The sequence below is a fragment of the Acomys minous genome (genome assembly GCF_964271855.1).
Source record: "Acomys minous genome assembly, chromosome: 13".
NCBI classification, from domain to species: domain Eukaryota; kingdom Metazoa; phylum Chordata; class Mammalia; order Rodentia; family Muridae; genus Acomys; species Acomys minous.
The window spans coordinates 20,006,111-20,027,416 of NC_140495.1; the positions used below are offsets into that span (position 1 = coordinate 20,006,111).

A 21,306-nucleotide genomic window follows, 5' to 3' on the forward strand; every position below is an offset into this window, starting at 1 on the left:
CTCGGCTGTCCTGGAGCTCACTCTGTACACCAGGCTGGCCTCGAACTCACAAGAGATTGGCCTGCCACTGCCTCTGGAGTGCTGGGGTTAAAGGTGTGTGTCACTATATCTGCCCACTCCCCAAAATTTAAAAATAATAAAAGTTCTGTAATAAGACCAGAGAAATGGCACCATTTGCAGTCACTACAGAATGTCTTCTCTGAAATCTATCTGCCCAGCTGAGGCCGGCTGCCTGCACACTGCAGGAGTCCTTAGGAGGAAGGAGAACCTTTATTAGCAGGATGCCTGCCTCTTTCCTGTGGTCTCCAAGGCAGACTCCTGGAAGGCACAGGTTCGTAAGAGCATATTCCTTAACCCCAGAAGGACATGAAAGGCCTGGTCCCATTAAGTCTTACAGAATGGGCCATGCTAACTAGAAACAGGCTGGCCTTACCCCTCCTGAGCTTACTCAGCCCCACCCTGGCAGCACAGGAGTCAACCTTCTGACTCATCCTGAGTTTATATCTGCAAAATTCCAGTTCTGATTTCTGGACACCCCCTCCCCAGTGGTTTTGCAATTTAGGAGATTTTGTGCCAGGAAATCAACTTTCCTAGGATGTGACCCAGGGACCCAGGCAGGGATGAAGCAGGGGTGGAGCAGGGGTGGGGCAGAGGTAGAACAGAGGTGGAGCAGGGGTGGAGCAGAGGTAGAGCAGGGGTGGGGCAGAGGTAGAGCAGGGGTGGAGCAGAGGTAGAGCAGGGGTGGAGCAGGGGTGGGGCAGAGGTAGAGCAAGGGTGGAGCAGAGGTAGAGCAGGGGTGGAGCAGAGGTAGAGCAGGGGTGGAGCAGGGGTGGGGCAGAGGTAGAGCAAGGGTGGAGCAGAGGTAGAGCAGGGGTGGGGCAGAGGTAGAGCAGGGGTGGAGCAGAGGTAGAGCAGGGGTGGAGCAGGGGTGGGGCAGAGGTAGAGCAAGGGTGGAGCAGAGGTAGAGCAGGGGTGGAGCAGAGGTAGAGCAGGGGTGGAGCAGGGGTGGGGCAGAGGTAGAGCAAGGGTGGAGCAGAGGTAGAGCAGGGGTGGGGCAGAGGTAGAGCAAGGGTGGAGCAGAGGTAGAGCAGGGTGGAGCAGAGGTAGAGCAGGGGTGGAGCAGAAGTAGAGCAAGGGTGGGGCAGAGGTAGAGCAGGGGTGGGGCAGAGGTAGAGCAGGGGTGGAGCAGAGGTAGAGCAAGGGTGGAGCAGAGGTAGAGCAGGGGTGGAGCAGAGGTAGAGCAGGGGTGGGGCAGAGGTAGAGCAAGGGTGGAGCAGAGGTAGAGCAGGGGTGGAGCAGAGGTAGAGCAAGGGTGGAGCAGAGGTAGAGCAGGGGTGGGGCAGAGGTAGAGCAAGGGTGGAGCAGAGGTAGAGCAGGGGTGGGGCAGAGGTAGAGCAAGGGTGGAGCAGAGGTAGAGCAGGGGTGGGGCAGAAGTAGAGCAAGGGTGGGGCAGAGGTAGAGCAGGGGTGGGGCAGAGGTAGAGCAAGGGTGGAGCAGAGGTAGAGCAGGGGTGGAGCAGAGGTAGAGCAGGGGTGGGGCAGAGGTAGAGCAAGGGTGGAGCAGAGGTAGAGCAGGGGTGGAGCAGAGGTAGAGCAGGGTTGGGGCAGAGGTAGAGCAGGGGTGGGGCAGAGGTAGAGCAAGGGTGGAGCAGAGGTAGAGCAAGGGTGGAGCAGAGGTAGAGCAGGGGTGGAGCAGAGGTAGAGCAAGGGTGGAGCAGAGGCAGAGCAGGGGTGGAGCAGGGGTAGAGCAAGGGTGGAGCAGAGGCAGAGCAGGGGTAGAGCAGAGGCACAGCAGAGGAAGAGCAGAAGTAGAACAGGGGTGGAGCAGGGGTGGAGTAGAGGTACAGTAGGAGTGGAGCAGGGGTAGAGCAGAGGTAGAGCAGGGGTAGAGGAGAGGTAGAGCAGGGGTGGAGCAGGGGTGGAGCTGAGGTAAAGCAGAGGTAGAACAGGGGTGGAGCAGGGGTAGAGCAGAGGTAGAGCAGGGGTAGAGGAGAGGTAGAGCAGAGGTAGAACAGGGGTAGAGGAGAGGTAGAGCAGAGGTAGAGCAGGGGTAGAGGAGAGGTAGAGCAGAGGTAGAACAGGGGTGGAGCAGGGGTGGAGCAGGGATGGAGCAGAGGTAGAGCAGGAGTGGAGCAGGGGTACAGCGAGGGTGGAGCAGGGGTAGAGCAGGGGTGGAACAGGGTTAGAGCTGAGGTAGAGCAGGGGTGGAGCAGGAGTGGAGCAGGGGTAGAGCAGGGATGTGGTCCCAATACAAAGAGATGATAACTGGCTAACATGATAGAGATACATCAGTCATTCTGATCTGATCTGTACACATGTATACATGAATGTCACATATTACATAAGTATTTGCAATTACTATGTGCCATTACAAATAAGAATATGTTTTAATGTGTTACTTTATTGATTCTTTGAGCACTTCATACAGTATGTTTTTATTACATTTACTCTCATTCTATCCCCAACTCTTCAGAGATCCACCCTACCTTCCCATCCCTTCACAACCCTTTATGCATAAGACTTTATTTGTATGAAACATTAATCTGTTTAAAAATAATAATTAGGAGCTGGCAATGGTGGCACATGCGAATAATCCCAGCACATGGGAGGCAGAGGCAGGTAGACCTTTGTGAGTTTGAGGCCAGCCTGGTTTAGAGTCCAGGATATCCAGGGCTACACAGAGAAAGCCTGTCTCAAAAAAACAAACAAAAACAATAATAAGTAAATCATAATCTGGGACACAAAGGTCCTCCAATAATACCACTTTTCATTCAAAATGATGAGTCACTTGAAGAAACTCAAGTGGACAAAGGAGAAGCCCACTGGCAGGCAACGTTACTTGGGCTTTTAAAAACTTGGGGACAGGATCCAGTAATGAGAGACAAGACCAGTGGTGGTTTCCAGAAACACCAGATCTCAACAACAACAACAAAAAATCACAGGGCAAAAGTGTGTGCTTGGAAGAGTTTATACTTGCACAGGGAAGGAGTGTGCTGGTGATGTGTGTTTGTGTGTGTGTGTGTGTGTGTGTGTGTGTGTGTGTGTGTGTGTGTGTATACCTCTCTTTCCACACTGCCTCTCTTGTCCTAGGATCAGCCTAGGAAACGCTGCTTGCACTGGGCACAGAAGACAGGCTTGCTGTGTGCAGCAGGACTCAACAAAATCCTGAGCCACACTGCTGGCCTGGGGCTCCCCTCTCCTCTTCCTGCACTGCCTTTTGTCCATGCACACGAGCCGGCACCCTGAGCATCAGACTTGTTTCTTTAGTGGCTAGGAGAGAAAAAAGACGACAGCTTGCAGACCCGAGTTTAATATTTAAGGGGATGGGCACTCCACTAGCACCTTTCATTGGTTGTGAAATCAAACTTATTGCTCACAGATTTACTCCCCAGGCTGCTGGAGAGCTCTTTGAAGAAAACCCAGAGCTGTTAGCAGAGCCAACATCATCAGTTCATCAAAAGTCAGTCATACCTCCTCCCCACACACATTTTCCTTGTTAGTGGGGCTCCTTAGCCAGCAGAAACCATGGCAGGACTTGACTGGAGGTAGCCTGTTGACAGAGCCATTGCATTTGTTAGGCAAGATGGGGACCCATATCTGGAGCATCCTCAGCGGGGGTGGGGGTGGGGGGGGACCAGCTTCCTGCATATCTGAGGTAGAAGGGCTATGGGTCTATCACTGTGTGCTCTGTCCCCAGGGATATGGCTGGCAAGTCTAAGAATGACAGGAATGCTGTAGAGCCAGGAGAACAGCTGATAAAACATTTTGAAGACTGAAAATTAAAAGAATTAAACCCAAGGCTCAAAAGAAGTGCTCCAACCAAGAAAAGTTAATCTTATGGGGGGATAAAATACAAGGTTTGGCTTCGCTGCTAGACAGTGAATAGGACGGGTAAGGCTTGAAACTTGGAAAGCAGAGGCAGGCAGATCTCTGTGAGTTCAAGGCCAGCCTGGTTTATAGAGTGATTTCCAGGACAGCCAGGGCTACGCAGAGAAACCCTGTCTCAACAAAAAACAAAACAGAGCAATAAAAACCTGTGGGGTTGAGTTTCTGGCTATTTTGACCATACATTCACAACCTTAGCCTGCCTTAAGACCCTCAGGTCCAGAGTGGACACCTCTCGGTCTTTTTCCTCTGGAGACCCTGTTGCCCAACAGTCCTATTTTTTTCTGAGATTGAGTGAGGATCCTGCAACTGAAGAGACGGAGGCCCAGCCCAGCCATGGGATGGCTGGTCCTGCAGCTGAGGACTAAGAGGCGTGGTCTGGATGACTCTGGGAGGGAGAGTATGGAAGGCAGTACTGGGAAATCTAAGGAAGAGTCACTTGGGAGAGAAAGGCCTGGCCACAGGGTGCATGGCTGAGCACATCAGGGCAGCCTGGGGGGGGGGGTGGGTTCGTACCCTGGGGGTCCAGCTCTAAGGACAAGGGTAAGCCTAGGCCAGGAGAACCAGCTGGCATAGGCCTTGGGAAACTACTAACTAGGGTAAGATCTGATGCCACCTGTTTGTGCCAATGAGTCTTAGAGCACACACCTAGACACTTTGGTCTCTACTCCCGTGGGAACCCTGGTGTCCCTGTGACATTGTCGGACAGCTTCACAGAGACCCAAGGGTTGGCAAGCCAGGGATATTTGCTACCTGATGCTTGACTAAAAATGTCTGCCCGTGGCCTAACACGGTTTTCAAACACTTCAGCCACAGAAGCTGAAGTGTTTCCACGATCAAAGCTTCTGGACACAAAGCTCAAAGCAGACATGAGCGAAGCTCATGAAGGACGGAGAGGGGGTGCTATTCACCTTCTTCTTATTCTTACCCCAGCCTAGGAAGGAGACAGGAAGGAAGGGGGTGCCTGGAACATTATAGAATACTCAGAAGTCTTTGCTGACTGCTAGGTCCTGGTATGTGGGTCAGTTGCCTGTTGTGTTATTTCCCTCTTTCAATTCCAGAGCTTGCATCTTCTCTGATTAGGGACAGCCACAGGCTAGGAGTTCTTAAATGTCCCTTGGTCGTGGGAGAAAGAAGGTGACCTATTGGCCTCCCACTCCCAAGGCATCCACTGCCTAGGTATGCTTGGGGTATCCATGTCAAGCCTTTGGGTCACAGGAGGTGTCTGGGCACAGTCGGCAGCCCCAGTGTCACCAAACACAGGAGAAAGTGCCTCCCTGACTCTGTGGGTCTGTGGGGAGCCCACTGCCTCCTATGGTATCGGCCAGTGGTTTCTTCAAACCACATTCCACAGTGGGATAGGGGCTGTTTCTAGGATGCCCAAAGCCTTTCTTACCGGCCTTGAATGACATCTCTTAAGACCATCTCCCTGCCTGGCCTGGAGAGGACTGACACAGAGTCTACCAACCCTCCAGGAAGAGTGACCCGAAGGAGGAACTTGCTCCCAGACGCTTGCAGCAGCCTGCCACCTGCCCCCCGAACCCAAACAAGAAAAATGACTGCACAGCTCCCAAGGGCCAGAAGGTGGAGAGGAGAAGCCGTGCTCACCCTCCTGCTGGAGGCCTCGAAGAATGAGTCACGCTGGCAATCCAGCTGGCTGGCGTGCCCACCACACAGATGCTCAAACAAGCAGAGAGTGGATAGATTAGGTCGTCGGCGGCTGCCTTGAGAGGGGCTGTCTATCCTGACAGTGGGGGCTCCACCAGCCTTACGCTTCTGACCTTCCCCAAGACTCAGCATGGTGGCCGGGGCGCGGGCTGTCATTCCTCCAGGTGTGTTTCTTTTTCTTTCTTTCTTTTTTTTTTTTTTAAAGATTGATTTATTATGTAAACAGTAGGCATCGATCACATTATAGATGGTTGTGAGCCACCATGTGGTTGCTGCGAATTGAACTCATGACCTCTGGAAGAGCAGACAGTGCTCTTAACAGCTGAGCCATCTCTCCAGCCCTCCAGGTGTGTTTCTAGCCTTCCCTCCACTGTGACTTTAAAAGAGTCTGCATCGAACCTTATTCGGTTTTGTTCTGTTCATCTGATCAGGGATGTTTTCTTTTAGTTGAATTAATAGCACTCTTTGCTTGTGATATTTTCCCCTCTTGCATTTGTTTAGTTGTTTTGTTTTGTTTTCTTTTATTCTTTTTATTTTTATTTTCTTTTCCCTTTATTTTTTTATTTTTTGGTCCCGCACTTCAAATTAAAGAGCAATTAGCCAGCCTGTGCAACTTTCACCCTAACTACCCAACCACTCACCCAGGCACACACTTTGCTCCATCTTTCATGTGTCTCCTACCTCAATCCTCCAGCCAACTGCCGCCCCGCCCCACCCCACCCACTTCCCCTCACGTGCGCGCTCAGCCCCTCACGTCCCCACGCACAAACTTCCTCCTATGTGTGTTCTCCATTTCACCCTCCTTCCTCCTTCCCACGTACTCCCACCTCCTCACAACGCCCTACCTCCGTGCCTTCACCCCTGCACCCACACACTTCTTCCTCCGATACCCATGTCCGTATACACCAGCTTCCTCCCTTTCTTATTCAACTCACGCATGGAGAGGTGGTCTGCCCTGCACATACCTACATGCTATGGGCACCCTCAGGCCACCTGCACACCACTCACTTCCCTCATTGTTTCTGGCATCTCCGTTTCATACCACAGAACCACCTTAGCTCATGCTCCAGAGTGGTGCTGTGCCCTGGCCCTGCGTGTGTTTAGGAGATGGATTTGGCTCTGGAGCTCGAGAGCTGCCTAAGGAAGGGTTGAAGTCACTCTGGATCCCAGGGCTCCACTTGCCACGCTGTCTGTCCCGGTTACCTGCCTTGCTAGGGACACCACTGAGAGCGCAGAGGAGGGACCAGCAGCCTCAGACATAAAGGGTTAGGAAAGGCTTCTTCCCTTTCTTCTCTTGATTGCTCCCAAAATATAACTTCCCCTCCCCGTTTCCTGCTTAGCCTTCAGGAAACTTCCTGCCCCATGCAACCATTGTCTGCTAGACTGACTTCCGCATGGACTTAGACTGCCTCTTTCACAAGGTTCCACCTACTCCCTCAAAGCTCTGGTTTCCCCCCCCCCCCAAAAAAAACAACAAAAAACCCCCTGCCCCTTCTCTCCTGTTAGAACTGGTCTCACTCTGGCTCGTTTCCCATCTGTGAAAAGCCTCTGCTCACCTTCTAGACATGGGCTTGGATGGAGGCTTTGGCTGGGGAGCTAGTCTCGTCTCTAAAGGCGCCAAGGCACATTTCCGGACCCCTCTGACATTTAGAAAATCTAAACATCCATAAATGTCTGTGTGGACTCTTTCAAATTGGCAATTAGCTGGGTTTTTTTTTTTCCATCCTTAGTGATTTCCCACAAAGTTCAGCCTTTCTTCAATTCTTCACCCTCTGCAAAGCACAGCCCCTCTCTATTTCCCATGGTCATTTCTGGAGCAGCTTTGCTCCAAGGGGGGGGGTGTGGGGAGGGAGAAGAAATCAGCAAATACTCATGAAGAGAAGAGTGGGGCTGACGCTGATCAATAGCCGACTTCGAATGTGACAGCGAAGACAAGCCAACAGAAATTTCCCCGGCAGCCACCACGAGCCACGCTCTCCATCCGTGAGGGCCACTTCAATTTTATTCCGAGAACACACTGAGGGCGAAGTGACTGCTGCTCCCATTTTACAGATAAGGTTCAGAGAGGAGGAGTACCTCCCCTAGGGAGAGTAGGCAAGTGAGGGGCTGAGGTGGGATTTCAGCATCAAAGTCCACCGCTACGTCTACCAATGGGAAGGCGTCTCCTTCCCTACACTGTGACTTTTAAGAGGGTCCACATCAGACCTCATTCGGTATGCCATGGGAACTAGTCAGAACAGCTTAGAGGGACCTTGTGCCCAAATGAGGGTGGCATGGAGGACCTCCGCTGGGGACTAGAGACCATGTGCAGGCTCTCCCAAGCTATCCAGCCCACTTGTCAAAAGACGTGGTGTGCATTCTCACTGGGGTTCTGAGGGGCTGCACATTTAGTCAGTGCCCTATAGGCTGTTTCCACACTACCACACCAACAGGAGCCACCACTTCATGATCACTGTCTGTGCCAGTTGCTGGGCTAAAAATGCAAGGACACGTGCCTTTGCAGCCACCATAGCCTTATGGGGAGGTGTTCCTCTTTTAGACCCTCCTGAGGTACTGAGACTCAATACAGGGAGGAAATGACCCAAGGCCTTGCCATTAGAATCTCAACGCCCAGTTTCAGCCCAAGTTCTGCCTGGCTCCAGAAGACAGTTCAGACACACTGCCATTTGGGTGTCCCATCTAATGAAATATGTCTCCCCTACCCCCCCCCCCGACACACCCCACCATGACCTTGCATAATTCAAAGCTGAAGTTCTCACAGGAATATATTGGAAATAGTCAAAAATCAGCCTTTTCCCCATGAAATGAGACTTGGTGAATATTTTTATCTGAATACATTGACACTGCATACTTCCACACTGCCTCAGAACCTAGTACACAGACCAACTAAAGTGCACAAATGTGACTCTTAGGCCAAGGCCCTCCGCATCTTATTGCCTGGCACCGGGAAAGATGCCCTGAAGGTAATTCATCCCTGAGCACTTCCAGCTGTCACTCGAATCCCAGGCAAAGCAAGAGCCACTCTTTTGTCGCAGTCGGAATTTGCACAGACAGGATGAGCAACAACAAACCAGCTCATTCTCCCAGCCTGTGCACACCGGGGCCCTGTCGGGCAAGCTGTGGTCCTTCTAGAATCCCTTTCTGTCTTTCCTCAGATGATTTGAGCCAGCAGTGGGGTCAAGTCTGGCTGGTGGTGACTCCCTGCGATCTGGGGGCTTTGTGGTAAATCCCAGCTCAATCTAAATAGCCACCCCTAATAAGAAGCACAGTGCACCATTTCTAACTTCCTCCCATGGCTACACTGTGCAGAGCAAATGCCATGGGCTGTGGGCCCAGGTCGCGGGGAGCCAGCCGACCGGCCTGACTGAGGAGGCCATGGTGTGTGGTGACTGGCAAAGTGCCCTTCCCTCAGCCTGGCCCCAGAGTTCCAGGCTCCCTTGCTGATTTCATTAGCCCTATCGTTCAAGCATCGAAAAGGTTGAGTCCTGACTCCCCCAGAGCTGGTCCCCAGTTCCTTGTCTAGATGGAGGGGGCGAAAAGGACAGGGTAGAACCCACAGGCTTGGATCCGTCCTCATCCTTGGCTCAGCCTGAAGCAAGGCTCAGCCTTTAAAGAGTCCAGGACTACGGACATGCCTATGAAAATGACTACAGCACCCGGAGGCAAGAGTGATGGGAAGGGAGCCTTGCAGACACTTCATCAGTAGGGCCTCCCTACTCCTAATCCCTCCCCCTCCCCCCCCTGCACCCCATTCAAGCCAACTAGCTATCTCCAGCACAGGCCTCTCAACCCATAGAGGAATTTCCTCTGCTGTTCTAAGCGGGTCATCTGTGGAACTTAAGTCTACTTTTAGAAGAGCCTGCTAGTCAAGCAAGCACGAATCAGTTACTAGCTCAGCACACTCCTGGGTGGCGCATCAGTCTTGACCAACATCATACACTCTACTGCAGTGAATTAAGGGTGAGCAGCTGCAGACTGGCCCCTTGCTGCTGTTCCTCATCATGAAGCCATAATCATACCCACTTTTCCCAGGACAAGGGCAACTTCATCCTGGGCTAACACGTTGATACAAACACATTGATATACGTTATCTCCTGGAGTGCTAAGTCCACATGAGGATGTAAAACACCACACCAAGGCAGATCCACTCCAAATCTGCCCACACAAAATTTACACAAGGGAAAAAAATCCCACTACAATTTTCTTAACAGTCACATTATAGAACATACGAAGAGATGACTCATAATGAACATGAACAATCAATTACAAGAAAGAGGAAGGGTCACATTCTTAAAGCCTGAGCTAGTGGAACAATATAAAAAAGACCACATAAATAAATGTATTCAATACTCGAAGACATCAAAGAAATATATCTATGTATACATATACATCAGTAAAAAAGCATTAAGAAATAACAAAATTAGGGCCGAAAGAATTGAAAACAAATCACAACTCTTAGAATTTAACAAGACAGAGAAAGAGCGCTCTTAAACTTTACATGATGGAAAGGTTTGATTCTGATTTAAAAAGCTAGAGAGAGACTCACAGAATGGGAAGGCATACTTTAAGGAAACCACTAAGGATTTGGTACAGAGGAGCACTGCACTGAAAACTCCAATGAGGTTAAGAGGTGAGGGATGGACTGACATGTACATTTACATAAAAGTTCCAGAGAGAAGGATGAAGAAAATCAGAAGCATTTTTGGTTGACAAGTTTTTAGAATTAAATAAAAATTTTGGTCTTATAAAGAAAAACCAACAAAACATATCTGAACTCCCAAACAGATACAGATTAGCCCACATTCAAACATATTATGGTAGCAAAAAACAAACAAACAAACAAATAAACAAAAAAAGAAAAACTTCAAGTGCAACTAGAGAGAATAAAACCAGTCTGCCTAAAAATAAGGGCTGATAATAAGACAGATGGAGAAGGCCCCTCAAGAAATGACAAAAGACAAAGGTGTGTTGTCTTCAAGGGACTGAGCAGGAATAACTATTGATTCAATAGAGATTTGCAGCTAAACTACCGCAAGAGCAAAGGTGAAATTAAGATATTTTCTGACAGATTTTTTTTTTATCACCCAAGTGCTCATCAAAGTAGAACAGAGGATATATCCTAGGAAGAAGGAAACATTGAAGCAACGAAGTAGGTGAGATGCCCCCAAACACAGAAACCTATAGCCTTGTGGGTAAACAGTAACAGGCACTGAGCAGCGTAGGAAGGGTAAGCAGGTGTCTACAGCACTGGGCAGCACTGATGGACAGTGGGCACTATGGCATCCAGGGACTGTGCTTTCCTGGAGAATAAAGACAATCATCAGCGTTTCCAGTCATAAGTCAGTGTTAAACACAAGGGCATCAGTGAGCCACATTGCATAAGAGGTAAAGGATTACACGTAACATCCTGCCAATGGACCTATGGATTTAATGCAACCCCAATCAAAATCCCAGAAGGACTGTTTTATTTTGAATATATACAACTAGATCTCAAAGTTTAAATAGGGAAAAGGAACAAAGGTGAATAAAACACTGGTGAGGGAGGGGCCTGCAGTCCTAGCAAAAGTGACACCCAGGTCAATGGGATGGGGAAGGAAGTCCAGAGATGAACCTATGAACAGGCCCAACTTTCTTCTCTGTGCTGGCGCTAGTAGTCAGGGCCTTGGGCATTTTGGGCCATTTCCCTACCACTGAGCTACATTCTTAGCCCAAGACTGTTTTCTAGTACAATGGTACAAAATTATAGTATGGTAAAAAGACAGCTTTGTAACAAATTGAGCTGAAAAAAAAATCATGCTCACACACACAAGGAAAAACTTGAGCACTTATAAATGGCTAACTTAGAACAGATCACAGGTCTACATGTAAATACAAAAGAAAAAAAAGAAAAAAAAAATGGAAACACCCTGAGAAAACATGTAGATCTCTCTCTCTCTCTCCTGGGATCAAGCAGAGGTCTGAAGTTCAGTAACCAGAAGAGTGAGTCAGGAGAGGGAAAAAATAAGGGCAAATTGGATTTCATCCCAATTAAAACCTTTTTTTTTGTTTGTTCTGGAAGTAGCATATATTCTGTTAAAAGGATATGCATGATGAGCTAGAGACTGCAAGGAAACATGTGTACAGCTCATAGCCAACAAAGAGCTATCTAGAATTTGTATAAGATCTCAAACCCAACACTTTAAAACAGCAATAGTTTATAGTTAGTTAATGTGTTGATAGGGGAGAGACGAACATTTTCTTTGGTGGTGAAGCCACTGGTAAAGTTGCCCATGTTCTTATAAATAAACCCTCACTTATACTCCTTTAATCAACCCTAATGAAACACACACACACACACACACATACACACACACACACACACACACACATACACACACACACACACACACACAGAGAAGGGGGTACTAGTTGAGAGAAGAAAGATTAGCAAGAGTGGGCAAAAGAAAGTGAATATAATCAAAATAATCATGTACATGTATGGAAATGTCATAATGACACATATTATCATGTTTAACTAATATATGCTAATTAAAATAATTTAAAAGTAAAATGTAAGGATAGGTTACCTTTTCCTAGATACTTCAGTACTAGTTAATACCACGTTTAACCATATAAATGTCTATTTCATTCTGCCACAAGACATCCCAATAAAAGCAGAAGTGTGATCACAGAAAGAGCCGTTATCTGAGGATCAAAAGAGAGGAGCCCCTCCCCTTTAGCTACTTGGACCACGAGACAGTATCTGAATACGTTCAAGTGTGAAGATCTACTATGTAGCCATTTCCTCCCAACTGAAACATTCCCTTCAGGTTAGAGAAAAAAAGACTAAATGAGCTCTTGAAACTTGTAAGGCTCAGAAGTTGCTAAAATTTACAAGATTTACGAAGCTCCCACCAAGGTCATACAAAGCAGGAATCATTGCTGGGGAAGAGGAGACTCTCTGGTAGAGTTGCCTGCCAGTTGTCCAGGAGGATCCAAGGATACAGCTTTCGTGGGTCTTCACCCATGATGGGATGTGGCTTCTGGTGATGTGGCTGCCTTTGAGTCACCCACGCTCCTATAATCCCTTACCATGCTCCTGTAAGTAACCTGAACAAATGTATTGGTCCACTAAGCTAGAGTTGAGTAGAACCATCTCTTTGCCTTGCCATTGTGTCTTATGTGGAGTGAACTGACATTTGCTCATGTTTTCCCAGGAGAAGTCATGTGAGTCCCCATTTCATGGCTTTTCTCCACACCCTATTAGTATCCCAGCATCAGTGAGTGTGCTATACAAATGCTGTGTAGTTTAAAGTAAAATTGGCAGGCGTAACAAACAGTCTCGGAACATCAAGAAAACCCCCAAACTCCATCATGTTCCGTAATTTGGTCCTCTTTCCTCTAAGCCTCTGGGGGCTCTGGTTCCAGGCAGGTGGAGTCTGCACTGACCCTGCTACAAAGCACAAGGAGTCATGGGGAGAGGCCAGCCACTACATCCTTAACAAGCCAGGAGCACGGTAGGCAGGCTACTTCATGCTCGTGGGTGTTTCAACAGGTTCTGCACTTCAGATGTGGTCCGGAGAGAAAGTGAACTACTAAAGCCAAGGATGGTCTGTAATGGGAGGGGACACCCCAACCGCATGACCACTACCATCAACTCTGCGCGTGATCACCCTGCCTCAGTTCCTCAGGGAAGGAGCTGGGGTCACACTCACCAGCAGTGGTTGTGGTGTACTGATAGGGCTCCGACAGGAAGTGTGGGAGGGTGAGGACAAAGGCGCCTGCTGCCAGGAGGAGACCCCCTATGCCGATCATCCGTGGGCGGTTCACCCGGCTGCCAAAGTAGCTGACAAAGATGATGAGGGTGGCATTGCTGATCTGTAGAGGGAAACAAGAGATTAAGGGAGACCTCGGTCCTGCCCTCTCCTAGCCCAGAGGAGACCAACCTTATTTCACCTAGGCAGAATAGACAGGGAAGGAGCTGTTTCTAGAAAAGCCACATTAGCCTTGCCCAGATAGTCTTGTTTATGCTGTACACTCACAGAATCAGCTTCCCCTGTTATCAGAAACCCATCCCAGCCTCTGCTTTTAGCACCAGTGCAGTGAAATTATCTAAAGACACAAGGGACTGATCTAAACATTGGTCATCTATCTTATACATAAACCTTGAGTGGGTGTAGGTGCATGTGTCTGCAAATGTGCATGCTCACAGGTGAATGTGTGTGTGTGTGTGTGTGTGTGTGTGTGTGTGTGTGTGCTATTCCTATCTCTCCTCTCCCTCCCTCTTCTTTCCTCTCCTCTCCCCTTTCCCCTCTTCTCTCTCTCTCTCTCTCTCTCTCTCTCTCTCTCTCTCTCTCTCTCTCTCTCTCATTTATTACTGGCCTGAAGCTTGCCAAGTAGTCTAGGCTGGTTGACCCCAGGGACCCTCCTGTCTCTACCTCCCTAACACGGATTACAAGCACATGCCACTATTACACCTGGATGTTTTCATGTCTGGGAATGGAACAACTCCGGCCACCCTGCTTGCACACTTCACCAACTGAGCTCTTTCCCTGACCTTTCTAGAAGAGTCTTTTGGGACAAAAGCCAAGGACTCCTCCAATCCTGGCTGGTTCCTGGAGTGCCATATATTCCTTAATTAAACTCCTAATTTGAGCGAGGTCCAAGGTGATGGACTCAGGGACTCAGGACTGAAACTCGGAATAATGACCTAGCAATGTGCATGACCCCAGGCACCACGCAACTACTCCCATTTTATACTTTGTGCTGGTTAATTTTTGTCAACTTGGCACAGTACAGTCATTTGGGAAGAGGAGACCTCGATTGAGAAAGTATCTCCATCAGTTGTAGGCAAGTCTGTGGGAACATCTTTCTTGATTAACAATTAATGGGGGAGGGCCTTCCTTGGGTGATGCCATCCCTGGCCACGTGGTCCTGGGTTGCAGTGACTGAGCAAGCTGAATGAGGAAGCCAGTAAGATGCTTTCCTGCATGGTCTCTGCCTTGGCTCCTGCTTCAGTTCCTGACCTGGCTTCCTGCGATGATGGCCTGATATGGAAGTGTAAGCTAGATACATGTCCTCCATGTTGCTTTGGGTCATGGTCTTTACCACAGCAACTGAAAGCTAGAACTTGACAGCCAAACAGTAAGTGTCCTGTCTACATCCATGAAGTCAGGAGGCAGACTGAACCAGGTGGAGGGGCGGGGGGGCAACTTCAGATTGTGTATGCCATATCAGAGCAATCTTCTGGAGGAGCTGGCTTCTGCCCCAACTACTTTCTGTGTTTAACCTATTCTCCACACCCATCCTAAATTCCTCAAAACAAAGGACAAAGACCATACCACTTCCAAATCCTGTCCAGTGTGGACATCAGGACCACTGTGCTCCTGATACTCCTTAGAAGGTATGTTCCTTGTGTCCTTCACTTTGGCCCTGGGTGCCCTTCCTCTCCCACAGCTTTTTGAGACAGGGGTTTCTCTGTGTAGCCTTGGCTGTCTTGGACTCACTTTGTAGACCAGGCTGGCCTCGAACTCACATAGATCTACCTGCCTCTGCCTTCCGAGTGCTGGGATTAAAAGCATGCACCACCACGCCCGGCCTATTAATGATTTAGTTTTGCAAGCTTGTCTTAGTTTTTCGCCCATCTGCTTATCTCTGCCCCCTCGGCATCCAGGACAGGATCTGACAAGCAGCTGGAGCCCTCCAGCCCGAAGGTTCCTGAACAATCTGCAATGGCTACTCAGAGAGAGGGAAAGGTTATTCTTGAGCTTCTTGGGTTTTATTTCCTTCCTTCTTGCTTCTCTCTTATTTTTCATAAATGGACTGAAATGTCAGGGCATTTCAGCGCTGTTGGCTGACTTGAAAGGGCATGAATGAGAGGTAGTGGAGTGCTCCAACACAAACCCAGGAGGGAAGGCCGGGGTATGTGGGCCTCCACTTATCTGCAGAAGCCAAGATTGGTTTCTCTGTGGGTCCCTAGACCTGCTTGGGTGTTGGGTATTATGCCCAAGCTTTTCTTCGGTGGACCCTAAAACTTCAGTTATTCTAGCCAAGAAGAGGATGTCAGGCCCCATCAATCACCCTCCTAGAATAGCTCCATCTTCTCGCTGGTATTAAACATTTGAAATCTGACATAAAGCTCCCATTAATAGCATACTCTGCCCTGCCGTGTCTCAGAACCAAAGGGATCTAAGGACTGGGGGTGGACACCTAGGGCAGGGCTCTAGGGTTCTAACCCATCTTGCCTGTTCATCCCTCGAGATCATGTCAGAGTGGACAATAACAGTCCTCTCTCCAAGGCTTCTCTGTTTGAGCCCCTCCCTGCCCTTGAATTGCCATAGACAGCCTGTGCCCTTTCATACCTCCTGGGCCCAGGAAGGCTTTACGATTGGAGCTTCAGTCTGAAGGTTTGTACTCACTACACACTCAGATGGCCTCACTCACGCCTGCACCAGGCTGGGCTCTCTTTACACACCCCTGTCCCCTCCCCCACACACACATTCTATCACCACCACCAGCAACATACAAACCTCAATTGTTCCTGGACCACAATTTTATTCTAAGCATTCAACGATGCAGATACAAGGCTAGGTGTGGGAGCCACAGTTTTGGATCCTCTTGACTGATGTAAGAGGGGGTCTACCTTCCATGCCAAATCTCACTTGTTTAGTAGAGTAAGCCTGGGGCATGGTGTGAGAACAATCCAGAGGGCGTGTCTGGACTCACCAAGAACTGTAGGCGACTCGTGATAACGTACATACAAGAGCCAGGGCCAGGCTACAGGGGCACGGCTGTCAAGGGTTTGTGTCCTGGCTGCTCATTGTCTATAAGGACAACACCAAGTCAAAGGCCAACATTTAGGAGTGGTGTTCTGCACTAGGATGGAAAGCCGGCTCCCTGTTATGTTCCTCTCAGAGCCTGTGGTTAGGCTAGTGCACACAATAAAGAATGATCAAGAGCCTCCCATCCAGGGAAGGGGAGATGGCTCAGCATTTGAGAGCACCGGTTGCTCTTTGCAGAAGGCCTAGGCCCAATTTCCTGCACCTGCCATATTTTTTGGACCATAAGACACACTCACCCCCCCCCAAAAGTATGTGTGTGTGGGGGGGGGGAACTAAGGTGCGCCTTATGGTCTGATAGCTGCTTTTTACTGTTTTTCTTGTTTTGCTGCTCTAAAAACTGGGTGTGTCTTATGGTCAGGTGCATCTTATAGCCTGAAAAATACAGTACATAGTGGTTCACAGCCATGCATATCTCCAGTTCCAGGAGATCCAATGCCCTCTCTTAGCCTCCTCAGACACCACACATGCACATGGTATACATACATACATGTGAGTAGAATACTCACACATAAAATAAGCAAATCTAATTAGATTAATAAATAAAAAAAAAGAGCCTCCCACTCACCTCATTCAAGCTGGAAATGAGACCCGAGGAGGAACTGGAGAGGCCAAAGCGCTTCTCAATTGTGGTGAGGCTGCTCTTGAAATAGGCACTGTAGAGCAGCTGGCAGAGCTGTAGGAGGCCATGGCAAAGCACGAACACCTGGGAAGAGATGACAGCCCTGTGAGGTCTCTGCACCGTGGCCCAAGTGTCTGCCCAGCCTTCCATTCAGGGCCTCTGGGGCAGTTGGAACTGTCTCCCCATGGGAACGCTTACTTCACTGGATGGTTTTGTGGGTGAACTGCTATCTGTCCACCCCATGGGAAACATCCCTAAGTGCTAGCCATCTCTAGATTTACCAAGTAGTTATTCCTGAGGACCCCGTGTAGTGGATATAAACATGTTTTTGTTTCCAGATGCTTCAACCACCCTGTCTCATGTTTTCCAAGTTGGCTTCACACTCGAGATGAAGCTGAGGATGACCTTGAACTTCTGACCCTTCGGCGTCTACTCTGGGCTGAGCTCACAGGCCAGTGCTACCACACTCTGTTTTTATGCTGTGCTGGAAGATTGAATGCAAGGTTTTGTGCATACCAGGCAAGCATTCTACCGAATGAGCTACATCTGTTGTCACAAAGAACCCACTAAAACCATGGAGAATTGCCATTCCCAAGCAAGGCCTCAACTTACACAAGCAGTCAGGGCCTTTGCCACCTTGGGTTGCTCCCTAATCATATCACAGTATACCTTGAACTGCTATTTGGTCTTCCTCCTGTGCCCTAAGAGTGCTAAAACTCATCCTCTATTCAATCTGGACCATTCTCAGGGATACCAGTTGAACCCTCAGTGTGGCTGCTCCACTACTCTTGGCCTGTCCTCCATCCTTCAAGGCCCAGCTGCTGTGTCTTCAGGAAGGTGGTCCAACAGAGTCCTCCAACCATTAATTGGATGAATATCCTCATTCCGTCCTACCAAGCTTTTATCGGGGCTATCTTGACCTCTTACGATGAACACCTGTGACTGGACATCTCCTCTGGATGGATGCTCAAGGCCTTGGAGAAATGCCCAAAGATTATTTGTCACTGTGTGCCTCCTGGCCTCACATGCCTTGTCCTTTGTATACTGAGTAAATGTGAGCTCCACACTTAAAATGGATAGATCTACATCATGGAATGTGGAAGAAGACTGAGCCCTCCCTTCTGTGATTTCAGCTGTTGCGTGAACAGGTACCAAGCCACAAGTCCCGCATTCCTTAAACAGTGCTTGTAAGGTTTCCTTTGGGTCAAGTTTTCCCTCCAGGGAAGGGTAGAGTACACTGATGTTTCATACTCTGCCAAAGCTATCCTCTGAATTGAAGGGCTGGTGTCTGAGAGGAGCAACTGAGACCCCACCTTCATTTTCATTTCCCTCCAAAACCGAGGCCAGTCTTTCTGCTGGGCCCTCCTTCCAACCTGTGGGATTTCCTAGCTGCTAGAACAAAGCCCTGGAAAAGCCAATGAGGCTTCTGTGACAGAGTCCAGAACTCACTGCATGAGTTCTGTGTAGTGTATACAGATGGCCACCTGTATTCACAGCTTCTAACTGAGACTCTTTTTCAGGGGATGGTTCTAGGCTATGTTAAGCTGATGCAAACTAGGACAGAAACTATTACCGAAGATGGCATACAGGTGATGGTATTGGTGTTGCTGATAGTGAAAATATTGGTAGAAATTACGGTAATGGTGATGGTAAAGTGAAGGTGTCGGTAAAGGTGATGGTGGCGAAGATACACGGAGTAGCCAGCTTGAGTATTGTTCATACATACAAAACACACTTAATCTTGGACTATTCCCTGGGTCAGGCCAGACTCAGGAAAGAAGATGCAGTCTAATATGTAAGGCCTCAACAGAGTGCCCTCCTCTGGTCATCCCTGGAAGGTTAATCTCCCTACGATTGCTTGAGGTCCACTTCTGGACAGTCACTCTTGGATGTACATTCTCTTGTCAATCCCACAGCAGTCATGGCTTGCTTCCTCTTCAAGAACTTTCCACAGAACTCTACACTCAGGAATGTTCTACTGTCTACTGAACATGTCAACCTGTATACCCCAGACTCCTCACACCAGTCACTCCCCAGGTGTGACATACTTTTCCCTTTTTCCTTTCACTCCTTGTCTTAGTTACTTTTCTATTGTGGTGAAAAGACAAAATGACCAAAGCAACTCTAAAAGAAGGCATTTAATTTAGTTCCAGAGGTTAATAGAGTCCATGACCACTAGGGTATGAAGAAGAGCAGCAGGGAGTCAGGCATGGCGCTGGAGTAGCAGCTGAAAGTTTACATCTGGTCCAAAAGCCTGAGGAAAACAGATGGAGAACTGGAAAGTTTTGAGACAGAAAACCCCACTCTAAGTGACACACCCACCCCAACAAGGCCACACCTCCTAATCCTTCCCAAACAGTTCCACCAGCTGTAGACGAAGCATTCAAATATCTGAGCCTATGCGTGGGCATTCTCTTTCAAACCACCGCACTTTGAGTTTCCCAAGTAAGAAACCAGGATTCTTCCTACATGACCCCTTACCCATGTCCAACACTTACCTATTACCAGACCCTGGAATCTCTTCTTGGTGTCTCTCATACATGAATCCCTCCCTCATCTTCAGATACACCTTAGCTCACGTTCTTACTGTTTCTACCCTGGAACTCTACAATAATGTCTCTGCAGTTTGTTGTCTGCCCCTCGAAATCTTTCATCTTATGATCCCAAAGACAACTTTTTCAAAGACAAATACAAGTAGGTCTGCTGTGCAGAATTATCGTCTAAGCCAAACTACTGCCTGAATGAAAGTGAGGACATAACCACGTCAAGGTATGGCTGGGGAGAAGGACTTTATTGTAAATATGAGAAAGAGTTCAGCCAGAAGCATCTGGAATAGCTCAGAGGAAACCAGGCCATGAGAAGGGGAGGAAGCAATGAGAGAGGAAGAGAAGAAGATGATGATAAGAAGAAGGGGAAAAAAGAAAAAGGAGAGAGGGAGAGAGAAGAAAAAGAAGAGGAGGAAGAGGAAGAAGAGGAGGAACAGCATCAGACCAAGAAAGGAGTTGAGGACCAAGAGAGCACCTGGTTGAAATTTCAGGTTTATATAGAACAGAGAAGTTGAGGGGAGGGAAGGGAAGCCCCTAGGCTAGTAAAGTTTAAGGTAGAGGGCTAGTAGTGAAAAGAGCTGGGAGGAGCCACGGGTACTGAGTGAGCCTAGAGGCCAGGCAGACACTTTCATATACTAATAGACACCACAGTTTGCCATTTGTCTTCAGTTTCTTTGGGACCCGATATGACCATTTTTATGAGTTCAGGTGTGCCCCCTGGACTTATTAACAATTGCTGTTCCCTCACAGGAGGAGGTGTGGGAGGGTCACAAGACCCTCACCTGAGCATCCAGATGCTCCTCGTTAGGCCGGGGAGGACTAGGGAAGGCCTCTTTCCCTAGGAAAAGAGGAAGCTGTTGGTGTGGACCTTCTAGCAAGGCTGTTCTTTTCCATGACCCCTCATCCACGCTCTGCAAGTAAGTCCAATAAGCTCATTGGTTCCTTGGAGTACACTTCAGTGAAACTGAGCTTCGGTTTGTCACCGGTCCCTTATGAAGAGCGGGGTAGACATTGCCTAGCCACTAACACCCCCTGCCCCCTGCCGCCACCTCCACCTCCACCAGGAGGGAAAAAAAAGTCTCTGGACTTGGTCCTATCCAAATCAGTATTGCATTGTCACTCAATTCTGGAGAGCTAAACACTGGCGCCCTTGGTATGACAGCCTCTACACTGCAGAGCCTGCACCATAGCCTCTCTCTCTCCAGCCTGCTGAGGCTGATCATATGTCACAGAGACAGCCATGTCAGTCTCTCCTACCCACCCACACCTCTTAGAGCGTGACAATGATGCCATCGAGGGGTGGGTATATGTTCGCTCTGTTTGAGTATGGGTCAGTCATAGCTACTTGCTTCCGGTGAGAACAGAGCTGCAGTGAATCTGTGCCTTCTGAGGAGGCTGCATGCCCGGGGTTCAGCTAACATACCCTAAATGTGGGTTTAGTGTCAACTGACAGACAGGCTGCTGAGCTTTCCCTCAGATGATAATTCTGATCCCAGCCTTTGATGCCAAGCAAAACAGAAATGAGCCAGTGTTCCCCACCCCCACCCCGCACCCCGAAGACCCTTGTACAGATAGCATATGTGCTAGCGAGCAAACTACTACTATTGATTTGAAGCACCGGGTTTGGGATTGCTTTTGTCACTCAGCACAGGGGGTAAGTGTACCTCCAAACCCTGCTGAGGTACATCTTGCTCCTCAAACACCATCAAGGTCCCCTCTTTCAGGTCTCAGAGCACAACAGGGTATCTTTGCTCACAGTCTCCCCAGAA

General features: G+C 48.9%; 1 protein-coding gene across 2 annotated transcripts in view; it reads right to left on the reverse strand.

Annotated features, from left to right (window-relative positions):
* The window catches only part of SLCO2A1 (solute carrier organic anion transporter family member 2A1), an 89,786-nt gene that overhangs the window by 32,234 nt on the left and 36,246 nt on the right, over positions 1-21,306 (reverse strand). For both annotated transcript variants that reach the window (XM_084754553.1, XM_084754554.1), the window contains 2 exons: positions 16,938-17,075; positions 13,247-13,409 (listed from right to left, as the gene is read on the reverse strand). In XM_084754553.1, the coding sequence (XP_084610679.1) occupies positions 13,247-13,409; positions 16,938-17,075 (301 nt within the window). The remainder of the gene's footprint in view (positions 1-13,246; positions 13,410-16,937; positions 17,076-21,306) is intronic.